The sequence below is a fragment of the Octopus bimaculoides genome, chromosome 9, assembly GCF_046866305.1.
Source record: "Octopus bimaculoides isolate indiv1 chromosome 9, ASM4686630v1, whole genome shotgun sequence".
In the NCBI taxonomy this organism is placed as follows: domain Eukaryota; kingdom Metazoa; phylum Mollusca; class Cephalopoda; order Octopoda; family Octopodidae; genus Octopus; species Octopus bimaculoides.
The window spans coordinates 7,381,274-7,399,853 of record NC_142936.1 but is presented as its reverse complement, the minus strand read 5'-3'; the positions used below and the strand labels follow the sequence as shown (position 1 = coordinate 7,399,853).

The window sequence follows — 18,580 nt, the reverse complement described above, 5'->3', positions numbered from 1 at the left end:
AAAATAATAAACACAACAATGGTATTTCTTGTCAGCATTAAATTCTTTTATAAATAATGAAATCATCCATTAACATTTAATCAATGAACAATTCCAAGAACCAGGACTCAGAAGAAATAGTGGAAACCCTTTTAACATTCCATAGTTTTTTTCCACAAGAGTTCCACTGATTCAAGGGAAGTAATCTATTGTTATTTAAAAATGACTGCCGTCGGCTTCCGAAGCGGCTGTCTTTATCTTTAATTAACCGGTTTATTACTATTTTTTTCCTTACTCTATTGGAATTACCTTTATTTCTGGACTTTTGTGTTACCCTCTCGAACAGCTTGGCTGTATTGTAAAAAGCTAAGTGTGGAAAGACTTCTTTTTTTTTTTTAAATTCCATCCATTGAAGTAACGTTAACGTTCATCACATACAAAGCATATGTATATATAAATATATATATGTATATATATATAAATATACATATAGCTAACTCGGCATTCTCTGTTTCCTGACTGTCACGCTGTTTGCAAAATACACAGATCATTATTGCCTTTTGTTAAAAATTTGTTTACTCCGTTCCTGATTACAAAATGACTTCTATTGTTAAATTACAAGTGTTTTCTGGTGCTTACGATGAATCCCCTCCCTGTTACCTCCTGCAGGTTGACGAGTTCCGTTTTCTTTTGGATTGTGGCTGGAACGAAGATTTTAACATGACATACATCCGCGAACTGAAGCGGCATGCCCACCTCATCGATGCTGTTCTCTTGACCTACCCCGATCACAATCATCTTGGGGCTCTGCCGTACATGGTCGGAAAATGCGGTCTTACTTGTCCCGTTTACGCCACGATTCCCGTTTATAAAATGGGACAGATGTTTATGTATGATCTATACCAGTCGAGGCATAACAACGAGGAGTTCAATATATTTACCTTAGATGATATCGATGCAGCGTTTGATAAAATCACTCAGCTGAAATACAGCCAGACCGTGAATTTGAAAGGAAAAGGTCAAGGTTTACAAATAACACCTCTGCCCGCTGGTCACATGATTGGCGGCACGATATGGAAAATAGTAAAAGATGGAGACGAAGAAGAAATTGTCTATGCTGTTGATTATAACCACAAAAAAGAGCGGCACTTGAACGGTTGTGTCTTGGAGAGTATCAATCGACCCTCACTTTTGATTACAGACTCCTTGAATTCCACTTATACTCAGTCTCGGCGGCGTCTGCGAGATGAACAACTCATGACTACCATTTTGTCGACCATGAGGAATAACGGTAACGTTTTGGTGGCTGTAGACACATCAGGCCGTGTTCTGGAACTGGCTCAGCTTCTTGACCAAATGTGGCGTAGTCCCGATTCTGGACTGTCCACCTATTCTTTAGCTCTTTTAAATAACGTGAGCTTCAATGTGGTTGAGTTTGCGAAGTCACAGGTGGAGTGGATGAGCGATAAAATCATGCGTGCTTTTGAAGACCACCGCAACAACCCTTTCCATTTTAAACATCTCAAGTTGTGTCACAATCTTGCAGAGTTATCCAAAGTGATGGAACCTAAAGTTGTTTTAGCCAGCATGCCAGACCTCCAGTGTGGCTTTGCTCGAGATCTCTTCATGGGATGGTGTGGTAACGCCAAGAACAGCATCATTCTAACATGCCGTACTTCAATAGGCACATTGGCACGGTGGCTTATTGATCACCCGAAAGACAAAACGGTGACTGTTGAAATGAGGCGCCGTGTGAAATTAGAAGGAAGTGAATTGGAGGAATACCTGAAGAAAAAACAAGAGAAGGAAGCAGAAGAACGACTCAAAACTGAACAAGCCAAGCGTGAGGCAGAAGACATGGAATCAAGCGATGATAGCGATCTGGAAATGGAAGTGGAGGGGTCCAGCAACATCACGAAAGCTAAACATGATCTCATGATGAAAAGTGACCGAAACTCTCGGTCAGGTTTTTTCAAACAAGCAAAGAAAGCTTACCCAATGTTCCCGTTTTATGAAGAAAGACTCAAGTGGGATGAATGCGGTGAAATTATTCGAACTGAGGATTATATGATATTAGATCTGCCTCCTGCTGATGAAGAAGTCACACAAGAAAAATCTGTTCCGGAAGATGAAGCCATGCAGGACATGTCTGAAGTACCAACCAAATGTGTGTCGTCTACGATAACATTGGAAATCCATGCCAATGTAAAATACATTGATTTCGAGGGTCGATCGGATGGTGAGTCAATTCGTAAAATCATAACACAGATTAAACCACGCCAGTTAATCCTAATCCATGGCAGACCAGATCCCACGGAGAGTTTGGAAGAGTTCTGTTTAAGTAGTGGTTGCTTGTCTCAAACTCGTATATTTGCTCCACATGTCGGTGACATTGTTGATGCCACTCGAGAGAGCCATATTTATCAGGTGAAGTTAAAGGACTACGTAGTGTCGGCACTGACATTTTCTCGTGCTCGAGATGCTGAGCTGGCTTGGATCGAGGGCCAGTTGGACTTGAAAGAAGCCAAAACAGACACAAGTGCACGTTACGAACCGGAAGAAACAGAACCCGCAGCAGAAGAATTAGAAAAGAAGAAATTAATGGATCTGTTTAAAAGAGAAGACAATGTAGATGCAGAAAAGGAGGAAGAAGAAGCTCACATCCATGTTCCAACGCTCGAAGCTCTTCCGAGTAACAAACAACCAGGACACACACCGGTATTTATCAATGAACCCAAACTTTCAGATCTGAAGATGTTCTTTCTACAAGCTGGGATCCAGGCAGAGTTCACAGCTGGGGTTCTTATCTGTAATAACAAAGTTGCTATTAGAAAGAATGAGGCTGGCAAATTACAGCTGGAAGGGGCTTTGTGCCCAGACTATTTTGTAATTCGGGACCTTGTCTACCAGCAATATGCTATTGTATGATATTTTTTTCTCATTTGTTTTGTTAATTGTTTCTATCTTCATTTTCCTGGACAGATACTTCAGTAACAACAACAACATCTACAACAATAATAATAAAATACCAAAAAGTGCCAAAGTGAGATGGTGTTTTTCATCATTCTTGGAAGATTTTTTTTTTTTTTTCCATTTTTAAAAAAAAATTAATTAAAATTTTTATAATGCTTACATGAATATCTATGATCGTGCTCATTCATAAATACATGTTTTACATTCCATCATCTTTTGTCTATAACTCCGACTCTGTGATTATCCTTATTTCTGTCTCACTACTTGGGGCTATCAACTTTGGTGATGTCTAACAAAATTCTGGCACATAAAACTGGATAAATGTAAGATGTATTTGTTTGTGTCTCTTATGATTGTCACTTGTGTGTACTTTTGTTCCAATGTTCCTGTCCACCAGCCTCTTAGCAGTTATATCGGGTTCATGGTATGTCCTGATATCCCTACTCTTAACATCAGACCTATAATCCATCAATGGATTAAGTGTGGTGGATACAGGATTCTGCTTGACATCTGCCTTTAGCAGAAGGCTTTCCATCCATCGTCTGATACAAGTTTTGAGTTAACACTAGCATTCGGATTACTCTGTCAAACATATTGCTTATTTCTTCACATTGTTTTAAATTAATCTTGCATTCATCATCATCATCGTTTAACGTCCGTTGTCCATTCTAGTTATCCAAAGTGATGGAACCTAAAGTTGTTTTAGCCAGCATGCCAGACCTCCAGTGTGGCTTTGCTCGAGATCTCTACGTTTAGCCCTTTGTGGGCAGTAAAGGAATAAAAAATGTTAACACACCGGGCGAAATGCTTAGCGGTATTTCATGTTTTTACGTTCTGAATTCAAATTCCGCCAAGGTCGACTTGGATGGATCTTTATACAGTCTCTTTCTACTGAGTTCCACTCCCAAAGTATCGGATGAAACTTACCCAAGATGCCATGTAGCAGAATTGAAACTGGTACCTCATGATTGCGAAGCAAATTTCTTATCCATTCAGCCACTGTACACCAAGAATTTACCCCCATAATTCATTTGTAAATTACCCATATTAGTTGCTAATCAAGTATCTATTTTTAAATGTGTATATTTGTGCACAAGCAAAGTTGTTGTTGTTGACACTCCGTCGGTTACGACGACAAGGTTTCCAGTTGATCCGATCAACGGAACAGCCTGCTCGTGAAATTAACGTGCAAGTGGCTGAGCACTCCACAGACACGTGTACCCTTAACGTAGTTCTCGGGGATATTCAGCGTGACAAGGCTGGCCCTTTGAATTACAGGCACAACAGAAACAGGAAGAAAGTTGTGGTGAAAGAGTACAGCAGGGTTCGCCACCATCCCCTGCCGAGGCCTCGTGGAACTTCAGGTGTTTTCGCTCAATAAACACTCACAACGCCCGGTCTGGGAATCGAAACCGCGAGTCCGCTGCCCTAACTACTGGGCCATTGCGCCTCCACACACACACACACACAGAAACATTTGTACCAGTGGGATTAACAAAACCAAATATATTCAAATATCCAGCAGTATTCTATGACAGTTATTTCCCTTGACAAAAGTCAACTGAGACTGCCGTTAGGGGGAGGTAAGTTATGAGATTTATGAAAGAAACACCAAAGCACTGGGAGAGGAATAAAACCATGAAAGATGATTCGATTAACCGAACAAGAGAATATATATATATATTGTGATTTTGTTTCATTTGTTGGACTGCGGCCATGCTGGGGCATCGCCTTCAAAAGTCTCAGTCGAACAAATCAAACCCGATATTTTTTTTTTCAAGTTTGGTACTTTTTCAATTGCTCTCTCGCTGAACTGTTTTGGGAACATAAACAAACCAACAGCGATTGCCAAGAAGTGGTGGAGGGCAAACACGAACACACACACATATAGGACTGAACCCAAAAGCCGGTGGTTGAGAAGCAAACTTGTTACCACACAGCCACCCCTGCATGCTGGACTGAATACTTAGCGGTATTTCGCCCATCACTACATTCTGAGTTCAAATTCTGCCGAGGTTGACTTTGTCTTTCATCTTTGTGGCGGGGGGGGGGCAATAAATTAAGTACCAGTTGCGTACTGGGGTCGATCTAATCGAATGGCCACCCCCTCTCTTCCCCAAAATTTCGGGCCTTGTGCCAAGAGTAGAAAACAATATATAATATTCCGCTGAGGTCGACTTTGCCTTTCATCTTTTCGAGGTCGATAAATATCAGTTACGTACTGGGGTCGATCTAATCAAGTGACCCCCATCTCCCAAAATTTCGGGCCTTGTGCTTAGAGTACGAAAAAATATATAATATTCCGTTGCGGTCGACCTTGCCTTCCATCCTTTTGGGGTTGGTAAATTAAGCACCAGTTGAGTACTGAGGTTGATCTAATAGCCCAAAATTTTGGGCCTTGTAGAAAAGATAAATTAAGTACCAGTGAAATTTTGGGGTCGATGTAATTGACTAGTCCCCTCCCCCAAAACTTCAAGCCTTGTGCCTATAATAGAAAAGACACTATAGAGGTCGGCTTCCACAGTTTCCAGTTGCTATGCAGTGAAACTGAACCTGGAACCACTTGCTTTCAAAGCAAACTTCTTAATCATACGACCATGCTAGGGACATATTAAGGAGGGTGTAGTTCATTATATCATCCCCAGTATATTACGGGTATCATTTTCTTGTTCCTGGATGGACGAAAAGCTAAGGTGACATTGACTAGATTCAAAATTACAATTTGAGAAAAAAAGGCCAACAATAAAGGTATGTATATATATTTTTTAATTCAATAAATAAATAAATGTTAAGTGAAAGAGAATGAATGCATGATATTTGCTGTTTGTTATTTATATACACTTATTTTTAGCTGTAATTAGTGATAATTAATTATTGAGGCAGGTTAAAAATGGCCACCATAAAACAAGCGCTCTGTAAAGTGCTAGCAAATATAGAAGACCCCAATGCCATAGAGGAAATTCACCATAAAGTGCCGAAAGAGAAAATGAATCAACAGAGGGCTGAGATCACCATAGCAGATGTACTCTGTAAATAGCCCTGATTACTGTATGTTTTCCATAAAGTACCATGAGGTGTGTTCCCAAGCTTACCAACATGTTTCCGGTTGAGAGGTCATGTGCATCACTCTGCTATTAACATGTCTTGCAAGCCAGTTGTGGAAACAAACAACAGATATCTTTGATAGGCACAATGGAATAGAATCTGGATTGCAAAAATAAACAGTTTTGTTATGTATACCTGTTTATATTAAGTGGACTGGTGTCCTTCTCTTGATTGCAGATTTCACTACAGTTTTGGCTGTTGTGCTCTTCAGCCATCTTCAGGTGTTCTGTGTTGAACTCACCTGTGTTAGAATTTTGAACCTGAATCTTTATTAGATCCATGGGGGTACATTGTTTTTATTCTGCTCTCTGCGTTTCATGACATTTTTTTTCTTCAGTGGACTTTTTTTTGTGAATATCTTATTGCTTTGCCTGGGATTGAACTCAGAACCTGTTGGTGATTGCAACGCATTAACCAACATCTTTATCTACTCCACGATGCAAGGCACTGAGGTAATTCACAAAAAAATCAACTGAAACAAAACATGTCACGAAACACAGAGAAGGGAATGAAAACTGTGTACCTTCACAGATGAAATAAAAGGTTAGGTTCAGAATTTCAATACAATCCAAGACACCTGAAGACTGGAATGTACACCAGCTGAAATTTGTTGTTGTTGTTGGCACTCCGTCGCTTACGACGTTGAGGGTTCCAGTTGATCCGATCAACGGAACAGCCTGCAAGTGAAATTAACGTGCAAGTGGCTGAGCACTCCACAGACACGTGTACCCTTAGCGTAGTTCTCGGGGAGATTCAGCGTGACACAGTGTGACAAGGCTGACCCTTTGAATTACAGGCACAACAGAAACAGAAAGTAGGAGTGAGAGAAAGTTGTGGTGAAAGAGTACAGCAGCAGGGTTCGCCACCATCCCCTGCCGGAGCCTCGTGGAGCTTTAGGTGTTTTCGCTCAATAAGCACTCACAACGCCCGGTCTGGGAATCGAAACCGCGATCCTATGACCGCGAGTCCGCTGCCCTAACCACTGGGCCATTGCGCCTCCACACCAGCCGAAATACAGTGAAATCAATAATGAAGATTAAGTCACCCGTCCTACTGATATAAACAATATGCATGATATAAATTCCTCTTCTCACAAATATAGAATCATATTAAACAGTTTTGTGCTGGTGACTTTTAATTGTACGGTGGGGACACTGAGCACATGATTTGTTGGTGATGGTCATTATCTCTGTTCTGACATTGAAATAAAAAATTTCTTAATGGCAGGAAGGCAAACCCAAACCATTTTACTTACAACAACAACAACAACAACAACAACCAGTTAGGGAACATCTATGTAGTCAGTTAATCTACTCAGTAAAAGGCAAAATTCCTTGCCTCAACAAATTCCTGAATTTAGTGTAGGGACTACATCTTTTCAGTCCCTAAATTCGTAGGACAGCATGTCCTGCATTAAAGACAGCAATTAATAGTAGCCATACAGTAAAATGCTTCATTCTATTGACTTGACAACATCCGTTTCACAGTAAATCTGACCATAGCTGGATCTAACAATAACGATCATAAGCATTTCACCTAGTAAATTACAGGTATTGCAAGGCAAATTTAATATAAACTACACATGTATGTATCTATGTATGTATATATTTATATATATATATATATACACACACAAATATAAAATCATATATATATATATATATATGTATATATATATATAAGTCTTATTGCATGACAAGCAAAAAGCTCGTAAAATAAATGGTAGAAAATTCTGGTCAAAGAGCTGGCAGATATGGCTTGATATTAGATATTGTTACAATTTTGTTCATAATGTTTCAGGGAAGATTCTCTGTAGTGGCTTCTCCCATCATCTGTAGGTGATGGTCGTGAAGTGTAAAACTGTTATGAAGGGAATGGATGTTGTGATGTTCATGTCTCTTCCAAGTGTACTAGTGATGTAGGTGAAGTGACACAGCTCTGATCTGGAAGTGAAACTTGATCTCCAAGTTTGTCAGGAGCTTACCTTCTACTCTATGGCGCTCTCCTAAGTGAAAAAATTACAGCAAAAAATATTTTTATTTTTAAGTGAAATGACATTAAGGTGCTTAATGTTTTATGTCATGGTTTCCTTGTAGAACGGCACAGTTACTAAGAAACTTCGAGATAAATGGCAGGAGACTGACATCTCAATGCCAAATGTCTGTGACTCTATATCATAAGTTTCCATATGGTTACTGTCATTACCCATGCAATAGATTTTGCCATCCAGTTCTGCACAGCTTCCAAAGACATCTTTGAAACAGCCGAGGGCAGTCCATGCTTGGTCCTGGTCTTCAGCATAGGGGTCGTATAGATACAGTTTGTTGTTGTAGCCACTTTGTACGATGAGTGAGTTGCCAACGGTAATAGCTGACATGACAGTAAAGCCAGGAGTTATTGCTGGTGGTACATCGGTGGTGACGATTGTCCACTGGTTACTGGAAGGATTATAACATTGGATAATCAATGTCTTCAATAAATATACTCTGTTGTTTAGTGCAGCGGCCGTAGCAGCAAATTCCGGTCTTATTAAGTCAGAACATACTGTCCAGGAATCTGTAGTTTATGGATAGAAAGAAAACAAGAAGACATCAATTCAAAATAGTTTGTTTTGTGCAGGGTCTTTTTTTAACCCATTACCTACCAGTGATCTCATATGAGATCACTTAAAAATTACAAATTTCGTAATTATCTGTCAATATTTACACATATCTAACCTTTTTGCTATATCTACTAGGTATAGTTCTCTGATATTCAAATGAGGTTTGCTAATTTTTCACCCAATATCTCGCTTATTTCTATTTAAAATGTTATTTTGAGCATTCCAGCGTGTTTCTAAGGCTGTTTTATGCTAGAAATCAAAGTTCCATAAAAAAATTCCAGTTAATAGAATTATGGGAGGTAATGGGTTAATGGCAAAATAAAAAAATATAAAAGCTAAATAATTTCAAATTAATTTAGGAAATGATACTTTAAAAGTGCATCTATATTGTAACTGGTTCTAATAGATTAAGGCTTAATCATACTAGTTTCGAGACACTGAGGCCAGTTATAAAAGAGTCAATGAATCAAGGCTGGTTGTATGAGAGCCAACATATCTGAACAGCTGTGCTAGATCAACACAGATGCACCAGAGCCAAGAGACTTGGGAGCTAGTCATCCCAGAGGCAACAGATTCAGATGGTCACACAGGAACCAACAAATTTGGATGACTGGACAAGAAACCAAAGAATTGAATTGGTCGGAGTTAGTCATACTTTATGAAGGCATTCTTCACAGAAATCCAGCTACACAGAGCTGGTCAAATAATGGTCAGCAGCAGAGGTGAACAGAGAGCTGCTGAGGACACGTCTGCATAGTTCAGTGGCTGCATCTCGAGTCTGGTGATACAAAAACTCTGCTGCTGCTAGTTTTCTGTGCATGCGCATCAGGGACCTTTCGGCAGGCTTTCCAGAAGGTTCCAACCCTGCGCATGCATGCTGGAGACCCTCAAGATGACGTCACTACAACACCATATCAATTAATCCTGCAAATATTGAAGAATTATTGAGATTAATTTTGTCGTTATTTGTTTGGTGTTTAAAATAGGAAGCTTGATTGAAAGAACCAGTGGATGTTTTGGACCGGTTGGTTACCAAAAGAGTTAAACTCAATATTGAGGACAAGGTCCAGTAATTGAATTGATTTCGATCTTTTGTGAGGTCTAATCAGATGCTATCAGTTAACTATTTGAAATGTAGGATAACTAAATGAAGGACGACTATGGATGTTACCTCACAGGAAATTTGTAAATTAATTTTACATCTGAAATAGAATTTATTATGCATAGAAATTTGGGTCCCCTGCTGCCACCCAAAACACCAACTGGTTAGAGGTGCAAATATAATAGCTTAAAGAAACTAATACCAATAGGCACAGATATGGCTGTGTGATTCAGAAGCTTGCTTTGTAAGTGCATGGTTTTGGGTTCAATACCATTGTGCAGCGCTGTGGGCCAGTTATCTATTGCCTCAGGCCAACCAATCACCTGCGAGTGAATTTGATAGATGGAAACTGTGAGGAAGCCTGTTGTGTGTGTGTTTATGTGTTTGTTCCACCTTCCTGCTCACTGCTTGATAACTAATGTTGGTTTGTTTACTTCCCCATAGTTTAGCCGCTTGGTAAATGTAACTGGTAGAATAAGAACCAGATTTAAAATATAAGCACTGAGGCCCATTTATCTGACACAACCCTTCAAGGTGGTGCCCCAGCATGACCGCAGTCCAATGATTGAAACAAGTAAAACATAAATGATAAAGGATCTGTAAACATACCATTGTTAGAATGGTAGCAATGGACGCTGACTGTAATCTCACGGTATTTGGTAAATCCGCCAATCACATAGATGTCGTCGTCAAGGACACAAACAGCATGGTGCCGACGGGGTTGCAGGAGACATGCTTTTCTGACCCATTTCCTCTTTAATAAATCGTAAGCCCAGGTCTGTATCTGCCATTTGTTACTTCCAAGTTTAGCTTCACCTCCCAATACATAGACCTCCACACCTGCAGAATTTGATAGAAAAAAAAAAAAGAGAAAACAGATAATAAAAAATGTATAAATATCACGATCATTTTAACATCCACTTTTCCATGCTTGCATGGGTCAGACGGAGTTTATTGAGGCAGGTTTTCTATGGCCAGGCGCCCTTCTTGTTACTAACCTTCTCCTGTTTCCAAGCTAAGTAATATTTCCCTGTAGCCAGATACATTCTCACAGAACAGTGGAAATGAATGACATTGCTTGTATGACAGTGATAATCAAGGAGTCACAAACATACTCCTGCACACACAGACACGATAGACTTTTTTATATTTGTCTACTAAATCCCCTCACAGAATATATTTGTCCAAGATGCCATGCAGTGGGACTGAACCTGGAACCAAGTGGTTGGGAAGCAAACTTCTTACCACAGAACCATGCCTGCAATTAACATAATGCTGGCACAAGGCAAGCAGTTTCAGAAAAGGAGCGAAGTTGATTACATTGACCCCAGTATGTGCTGGTGGCACGTAAGAAGCACCAACTACACTCTTGGAGTGGTTGGCGTTAGGAAGGGCATCCAGCTGTAGAAACTCTGCCAAATCAGACTGGAGCCTGGTGTAGCCTTCTGGTTCACCAGTCCTCAGTCAAATCGTCCAACCCATGCTATCATGGAAAGCGGACGTTAAACAATGATGATGATGATGATGACAATGATGATATTTAATAGATCGTTCTCTTACCCAAACTGCACACCCTGTAACCCATGTCAGCTTCCACCGGTGATGTCACAGGGTACATATCATCCAACTTCACATATTCTTTGGCAGTAGCGTCCCATCTCATTACATTCCAATGGGGACTCGGTTTATCGCAGAGTCTGCTCTTGTCTCCACCAACCCACAACAGCGCTTGAGGAATCTGTCGTAGATGAGAAGGTCTCCTCGAACCTCCAGTCTAGAAATGAATTGCAAACAAGAAACAAAATACAATATAACAAAGACTGAAACAAAGAAAAGAGTAATATGCAGGGAAGTATCCCCTTACTCAAAACACACCCCACACACACTCAGGTACACAGGAAGATGAAGAAAAGGATGCGGTTTACTTACTGAGTCGTTATTTGCTGCACTTGAATCTTGATCAACATAAGCTGACTCGACTGTTTGTAAAACATTCGGAGTGGATTTCACCAGGTCTGATTCTTGAAGAACTTCTAATTCTTCACTGGACATTAAACCAACATGGACACACGATGAAAATAGTTCTTTGAAATATTTCGTCCGTTGTCCGGGATCATGGTTTATCTTGATAAATATCATTGTTATTATTATTATAAATATTAGAAATAATAGTCATATAAGTAGTTGTAATAATAATAAAATAGCAACAAAGAAAGATGGTGACTAGAAGTATTCAACACTTACCCATGTAATAATACTTTTATACACAGGAAGCTCTGAAACTGTATTAAGTCTGCTGTCACTGAGATAGTTCTGTAGCTCGTCTTTAGTTAAGAAGACAAAATCTTCATTGTCTTTGATGGTTTTGAAATTCCAGAGGACATAAGCAGTGCAGTAGTTGTGCAGCTCTTTTATAAACAAAGTGGAGGCTAACATGAGGACATCAAAACAGTTCTGACTTACAAGACTCCATAAGAAATTCTTGCATAATGTGAACACTTCAGAAAAATTCAACATGTCAGCTATGCGTGTTACATCAAAGATGTTGTCGCGGTCGATGAGAAGAGGGGCTGGTTTACTATAACAGAAGTCTAAAATCACTTTGAAACTATTGAGCGACACACATTTAAGGTCTATAGTCTTTTGAGATTTTTCTTTCATAGTACTTTCAAACATTGCTTTGAAGTACTGACTGTTTTCTGACAGGACCTGTTTGTGACACTCAATGAGTTCGTGTTCCACAATGAGGCCTATGTCACAAAAGCCAAACTTGCAAATGTCATCAGAGGACACCTCAAACGTGTGATTGTTATCCTCTTCCAACTGATAACATCCATTTTGGTTGTCAAATCGATCTTTTGCAATGTCATTCATTCTGGCACTACTGGCAGAGTAACTCAGGCAAATGGTAGTTTAAATTAAACAACTAGGCACTGTTATGAGGTTTAACTGTTTTGTTGGGGATATTTGTGTGGGAAGCTACATTATCGGTGTAATAACGTTGGGTAACTGGTGTTTTAGGCCAAAACAGAAAACAGCCGCTGGTCAAGGTATGGTGGAGACGTTGCTATAGGAAGGTGGGACGACGATAACTATGATAAACTGGACAACCGTTGTGTGGTAAGTCGTACAGCTGCTGAAGAAAACTGGTGTGGCAAGGCAGGGCAACGATTATGTAAGCTGGACAACAGATGCAGCAAAAGTGGGACACGTGCTGTGGCAGGTCAGGCAACTGAAAGAAAACAATAGTTGAAATTCATTAAGTTTTTAATATTAATACAACAGAACGACAAAATAACTTCTCTTTTTTGTAACAAAGTCAAACTGGCATCATCACTATCATCCGTTTCCATTTCTATTTTCCAAGTTCACACAGGTTGGACAGTTCTACCATACAGTAAATCATTTGTCCTGACCCTGCACTGTGATCCTCAACATCCTTAAACCTGACTTTACTTCTTTCTATATCGATACACAACAGTTTTCCATCTATACGTAGCTGTCCATTAGTTCCACTTAGTGTACATAATAGTGAACTTATCTCCCTTGCATCCATTCTCTGATACTTTTTAATTCCCTGTTAGTCTTACAGTCCATTGTTTTCTGCATTTCACATTAGTTACATACGAACGTCTTCCTAATAAAAACAGCGAAGCCTATGCCCATTATGATCCTAATCTTCATCATTTAACTTCTGTTTTCCATGCTGGTTTGAGTTGGATGATCGACAGGAGCTGGAGAGCCAGTGGACTGCACCAGGCTCCACAATCTGCTTCGGCATGGTTTCTGTGGCTGGATGGTTTACCTAATGCCAACCACTTTCCAGATTGTACTTTTGAGTACTTTTTTTTTTTTTCATGTGGCACCGGTACTAGTGAGGTTACGAAGTAATTCACAGGACAAGACCCCCACCAAATGAGGGGAGAATTAATAATGAAGGAAGAGGTTGTATGCTAGAAGGTGTGAGGTTAAAGTAAGACACAGGACAAGAACAGATGTCTCGTGGTAGGGGAAGTACATGGCCACCCCATTTGGAAAAGAAACAGGATAGTGGAGAAGATGTGTCAGGGAAAAATCTAAAAGGGTCACATGTTGATAAGATAAAAAAAAACATGGAAAATAAATTACTGCTCAAAATTTAGCTTTTATTGATTAAAAATAATTTGCTATATTCATTCTGTTTTACTCAATCTAAATAACTAATTTTCACCACATGTTCTGCTCTGAATACGTTTAGATGACTAAGTGGATTTGGTCACAGCTACTGATCAAGGACAATGATAGTAACAACAACAATGAAGGGAAAGATAGAGTTACTGACCTGTGGAAATTACTGGTATCAAATCAAATTCCCATTCATAAAGAAGTGGGCAGCAAAGGACATTTCAGTTTTTCCCTCATTTTGTTTACACAATGACACACCTGAGAGATAAACAAAAAACAAACAACAGATATAACAGTTTCAAATTTTGGTACAAGGCCAGCAATTTTGAGGGGAGGGGCTAAGTCAATTACATCAACACCAGTGTCTGACTGATAGCTTATTTTATCGATCCCTAAATGATGAAAAGCACAGTTGATCTTGGTGTTTCAAATCAGAATGTATAGAACTGGAAGAGATGCTGCCAGCATTTTGTGTGCCACTGATTCTGCCAGCTCATCACATTAATAACAGATAAAAAGCGAACATGATGGATTGGAGGAAATGACATTTATATAGGTCAGTTGCAGGACCAAACCCCTCAACTAATGGGGGTAGCACTGAGGAACAGAAAAGGGTATCCTACATCAATACAGAAACAACGACGATGACTATAATCACCAACACAACTTGTATTATTAAGTCCAGTTTTCAACGACTAAGTTGGATACATACTCATTTGAAGTAGTATTTTGGGGTCGGATGTTTTTCCTGTTATCATCCTTGACCTGTTTGTCAAGTAAGGGGATTCTGTCTATTTTTCTAAAGCACTGAGCTACAGAACATAATATTTATTCACTGGCAATATAAACCTGCCAGCACCGTTTTAAGAAGTAAACCTTAGTTCACGACAGAAACCTACCATGGCAGTAATTGTGACGAGCGATCTGAAGGAACTATAAGGGTTTGAAACTGTTCAGATGACAGTTAAATACGCATCGAGTCGAACTGTGTGGAAAAATGAAGTTCGCTCGGATTTCAAGTCGAAAGGAGAAGAGATATACGAACAGAACAGAATGACTCAAAGAGAGAATGAATGAGCAGAAGATGGAGAAAGAAAAATAAAGCAAAAAAGATCCCATCATTTTATTCTGTAATTCTAAATTTAAAAATAACCACAACATGTATTGCATTCGTGTTCTTAAGATCTTCCGCTTTGTGGATTAGGATTATTTATACAACTTCCGAAAAGGCCTGGTTCAAGCCATATTTTGCAGTTTGTGTGTGTGTGTGAACAGGGCTGATAATGAAATCTTAATTATTCTCGATAAGAGAATATTTCTGGTTTATAGAAGAGAAAGCTAGGATATGTTGTGATGCCCGTACCTCACCAGCCACAAAGACATCAACGACATAAAATGGCCCACGGTGAAGTGGAGTGGATGAGATCTAGTCGAGAATCGAAACTGACAAGTAGTCTTAACTTGCCGGTAATTTTATCCCTTACATCAAGTAACTGCTTAATATACCCACCCCATATAAAGTGGAATCGGTTGCCATGGGAAGGAGGCTGTCAGTTACAAAGATGAGTAATCAAAAAGTGAACTTTGTATTTAATAGCGGAGGAATATTAAAAACGAAACACTCGTTAAATATGCAGAAAGTAAAGATTAATGGCTCGGCGCTTTTATGCATTTCAGAGTCGGAATTTAGAAATATGTATTTTTGACATAGGAACAACTTGAACGAGGAGAAACATGTAATTCTAATTGGAATCAACAATAACGAGAAGGAAGAAAATAAAACAGAAAAAAGAAAAAGATCACAAAAAAAACCCCAAAGACAAACGACATGGTCAGAAGTGAAAGTTAGAATGTATCGCACCGGTGTCTGAAATTGATTAACAATATAATTAGTCACAACACACACACACACATATGTAGCCAGATACACATACACACAAACAGATGCACTAATTAGTAAATAGCAACACAGAGTGAAGATTAAATCCCCCACACACACACATGTATAAATACAATAGTGGCTTTCTACGATCGTATGATCGATCGAGCAAATTTATATATTATATATTTAAATAAGATCGATACATGTATATATATATATATATATATATATATATATATATATATATATTATTCAACACATATACAATATGCTTTGCTTGTTCGCCGAATCATATACATTATACATACATGTGTGTATATAATGTTTATCTTCTAACTGAATGATATATACATACATACACACACACACACATATATATATATATATATATATATATATATATATATATATATGTATATATATATATATATCGTTCGACAATCTGTAAGTCCGAGAAAAAGCGAACTTCAAAAATAATTTTTTGAGCAGTTATATTTTATGTTAAAAACATATATGGTTTTAATAATGTGCAAGATTATAGGATAAAACTGATTCCAGAGATTAACAAAAATCAATGATAAAATACATAAAAACTAATAATAAATGTAACCAAAAGAAATTATATAATATATATATATATATATGTATATATATATATATATATATATATATATATATCATAGCATTTCCATACGATTTGGCATCGAGGGACAGAAGGAATTTCAGTGCTTGATTTAGATGAGATAATCTGAGATAGTCCTGACAATAGATATACAGAAAATAAACACTAAAGTGCACCACACCCTTGGAATATAGAATTCGGCATTATATCTGTGGTTCAACAGAAGTATTTAGATATCTAGGAATATATATAAATATAGTGCAATATAATAAAAAAGGGGCAAACAGCCGTCAAAGCCAAATATAGGAATGTTACCTCAACGTACGCGAACCACCTTGCATGTTGTGTATATATATATATGTGTGTGTGTGTGTACTAGGATGTATGGATATGTGTGTTTGAGTGTGTGGACATGTGTTTATGTGTATGTGTGTTTGTGTGTGTGTATCTGTAAAGAGGTTGGAAGGAAAAACCCCCGAGATGGAGATGCAGTGACATCAGATTGCACCGGATGAATTTAACATTAGCTTTTAGGCCGACGTCAAGGGAGGTAATTCTCTTGTAAAAAAATCTATAAACTATGGGTTACATCTATGCTAAAGTGAATGCACGCACATCTGTCTATCTATCTATCTGTCTGTCTGTCTGTCTGTCTATCTATCTATCTATCTATCTATCTATTTATCTATCTATCTATCTTTCTGTCTGTCTATCTATCTGTCTGTCTGTCTGTCTCTCTCTCTCTCTCTCTCTATCTATATGTCTATCTATCTATCTATCTATCTATCTGTCTGTCTGTCTGTCTATCTATCTATATGTCTGTCTGTCTATCTATCTCTCTTTCTGTCTGTCTATCTATCTATCTGTCTGTCTGTCTGTCTCTCTCTCTATCTATCTATCTATCTATATGTCTGTCTGTCTGTCTGTCTGTCTATCTATCTATCCGTCTGTCTGTCTGACTGACTGTCAGTCGGTATATCATCATCATCATCGTTTAACGTCCGCTTTCCATGCTAGCATGGGTTGGACGATTTGACTGAGGACTGGTGCAACCGGATGGCTACACCAGGCTCCAATCTAATTTGGCAGAGTTTCTACAGCTGGATGCCCTTCCTAACGCCAATATATATATATATATATATATATATATATATTACATCTCCATAATGTTATACATATTACGTCTTCCAAGTATGTATACATAAAAATTTTGTATATGTTGATACAAAGATATATGAGAGGGTGCTGAAAAATTCTTGGCTTTGGGTAAAAAAATATACAGGAGGATCAGTTGATAATAATTTTATTCAGCATATTCTACTACACTCTCGGAGTGGTTGGCATAAGGAAAGGCATCCAGCTGTAGAAACCTTGCCAGATCAGATTGAAGCCCGGTGCAGCCCACTGGATCTCCAGACCTTAGTCAAACCATCCAACCCATGTCAGCATGGAAAACGGATGTTAAACAAGGATGATGATACCCCTCTCAGATTTACGCATTTATTGTAGGTGTTCTTCAGGTTGGACCTCCAGCTGGGCCGTTCACGATACCCTTAAAGCCTGGAACTTTTTAGCATGTCTTTCATATGAAATCTCACTTTGATAGCTGCTGGAATATTCGTTTATTCTTTTACTTGTTTTAGTTATTTTGACTGTGGCCATGCTGGAGCCATGCCCTAATCAAAGAAATCAACCCCCAATTCTTATTCTTTGTAAGCCTAGTACTTATTCTATCGGTCTCTTTTGCCAGACAACTAAAATATGAGGACGTAAACACACCGACATTGGTTGTCAAGCGATGGTGTGGGGACAAACACACACACACAAATACATACATAAATACATATATATATATACACAACACTCTCTGAGTGGTTGGTGTTAGGAAGGGCATCCAGCTGTAGAAACTCTGCCAAATCAGATTGGAGCCTGGTGTAGCCATCTGGTTTCACCAGTCCTCAGTCAAATCATCCAACCCATGCTAGCATGGAAAGCGGACATTAAACGACGACGACATATATATATGTGTATGTATATATGTATGTATATATGTATGTATATATGCAATGGGTTTCTTTCAGATTCTTATTTTTTCATTGCCCACAAGGGGCTACACACAGAGGGGACAAACAAGGACAGACAAAGGGATTA

General features: G+C 38.7%; 2 protein-coding genes across 2 annotated transcripts; one reads left to right on the top strand and one right to left on the bottom strand.

Moving 5' to 3' along the window:
* Positions 1 to 185: 185 nt before the first annotated feature.
* On the top strand, positions 186 to 3,026 carry LOC106867997 (cleavage and polyadenylation specificity factor subunit 2). Its single transcript, XM_014913084.3, has one exon. It carries the CDS (start codon positions 577 to 579, stop codon positions 2,905 to 2,907), a length of 2,331 nt encoding a protein of 776 aa, XP_014768570.2. The 5' UTR covers positions 186 to 576; the 3' UTR covers positions 2,908 to 3,026.
* Positions 3,027 to 8,090: 5,064 nt separating this feature from the next.
* Positions 8,091 to 16,988, bottom strand: LOC106867996 (kelch-like protein 25). Its single transcript, XM_014913082.3, has 7 exons — positions 16,745 to 16,988; positions 14,083 to 14,183; positions 12,006 to 12,993; positions 11,691 to 11,885; positions 11,322 to 11,535; positions 10,371 to 10,601; positions 8,091 to 8,613 (listed from the first exon to the last, which is right to left on the bottom strand). The coding sequence occupies exons 3-7, from the start codon at positions 12,633 to 12,635 to the stop codon at positions 8,132 to 8,134; spliced, it is 1,752 nt and encodes a 583-aa protein (XP_014768568.1). The 5' UTR covers positions 12,636 to 12,993; positions 14,083 to 14,183; positions 16,745 to 16,988; the 3' UTR covers positions 8,091 to 8,131.
* Between the last annotated feature and the right edge of the window lie 1,592 nt (positions 16,989 to 18,580).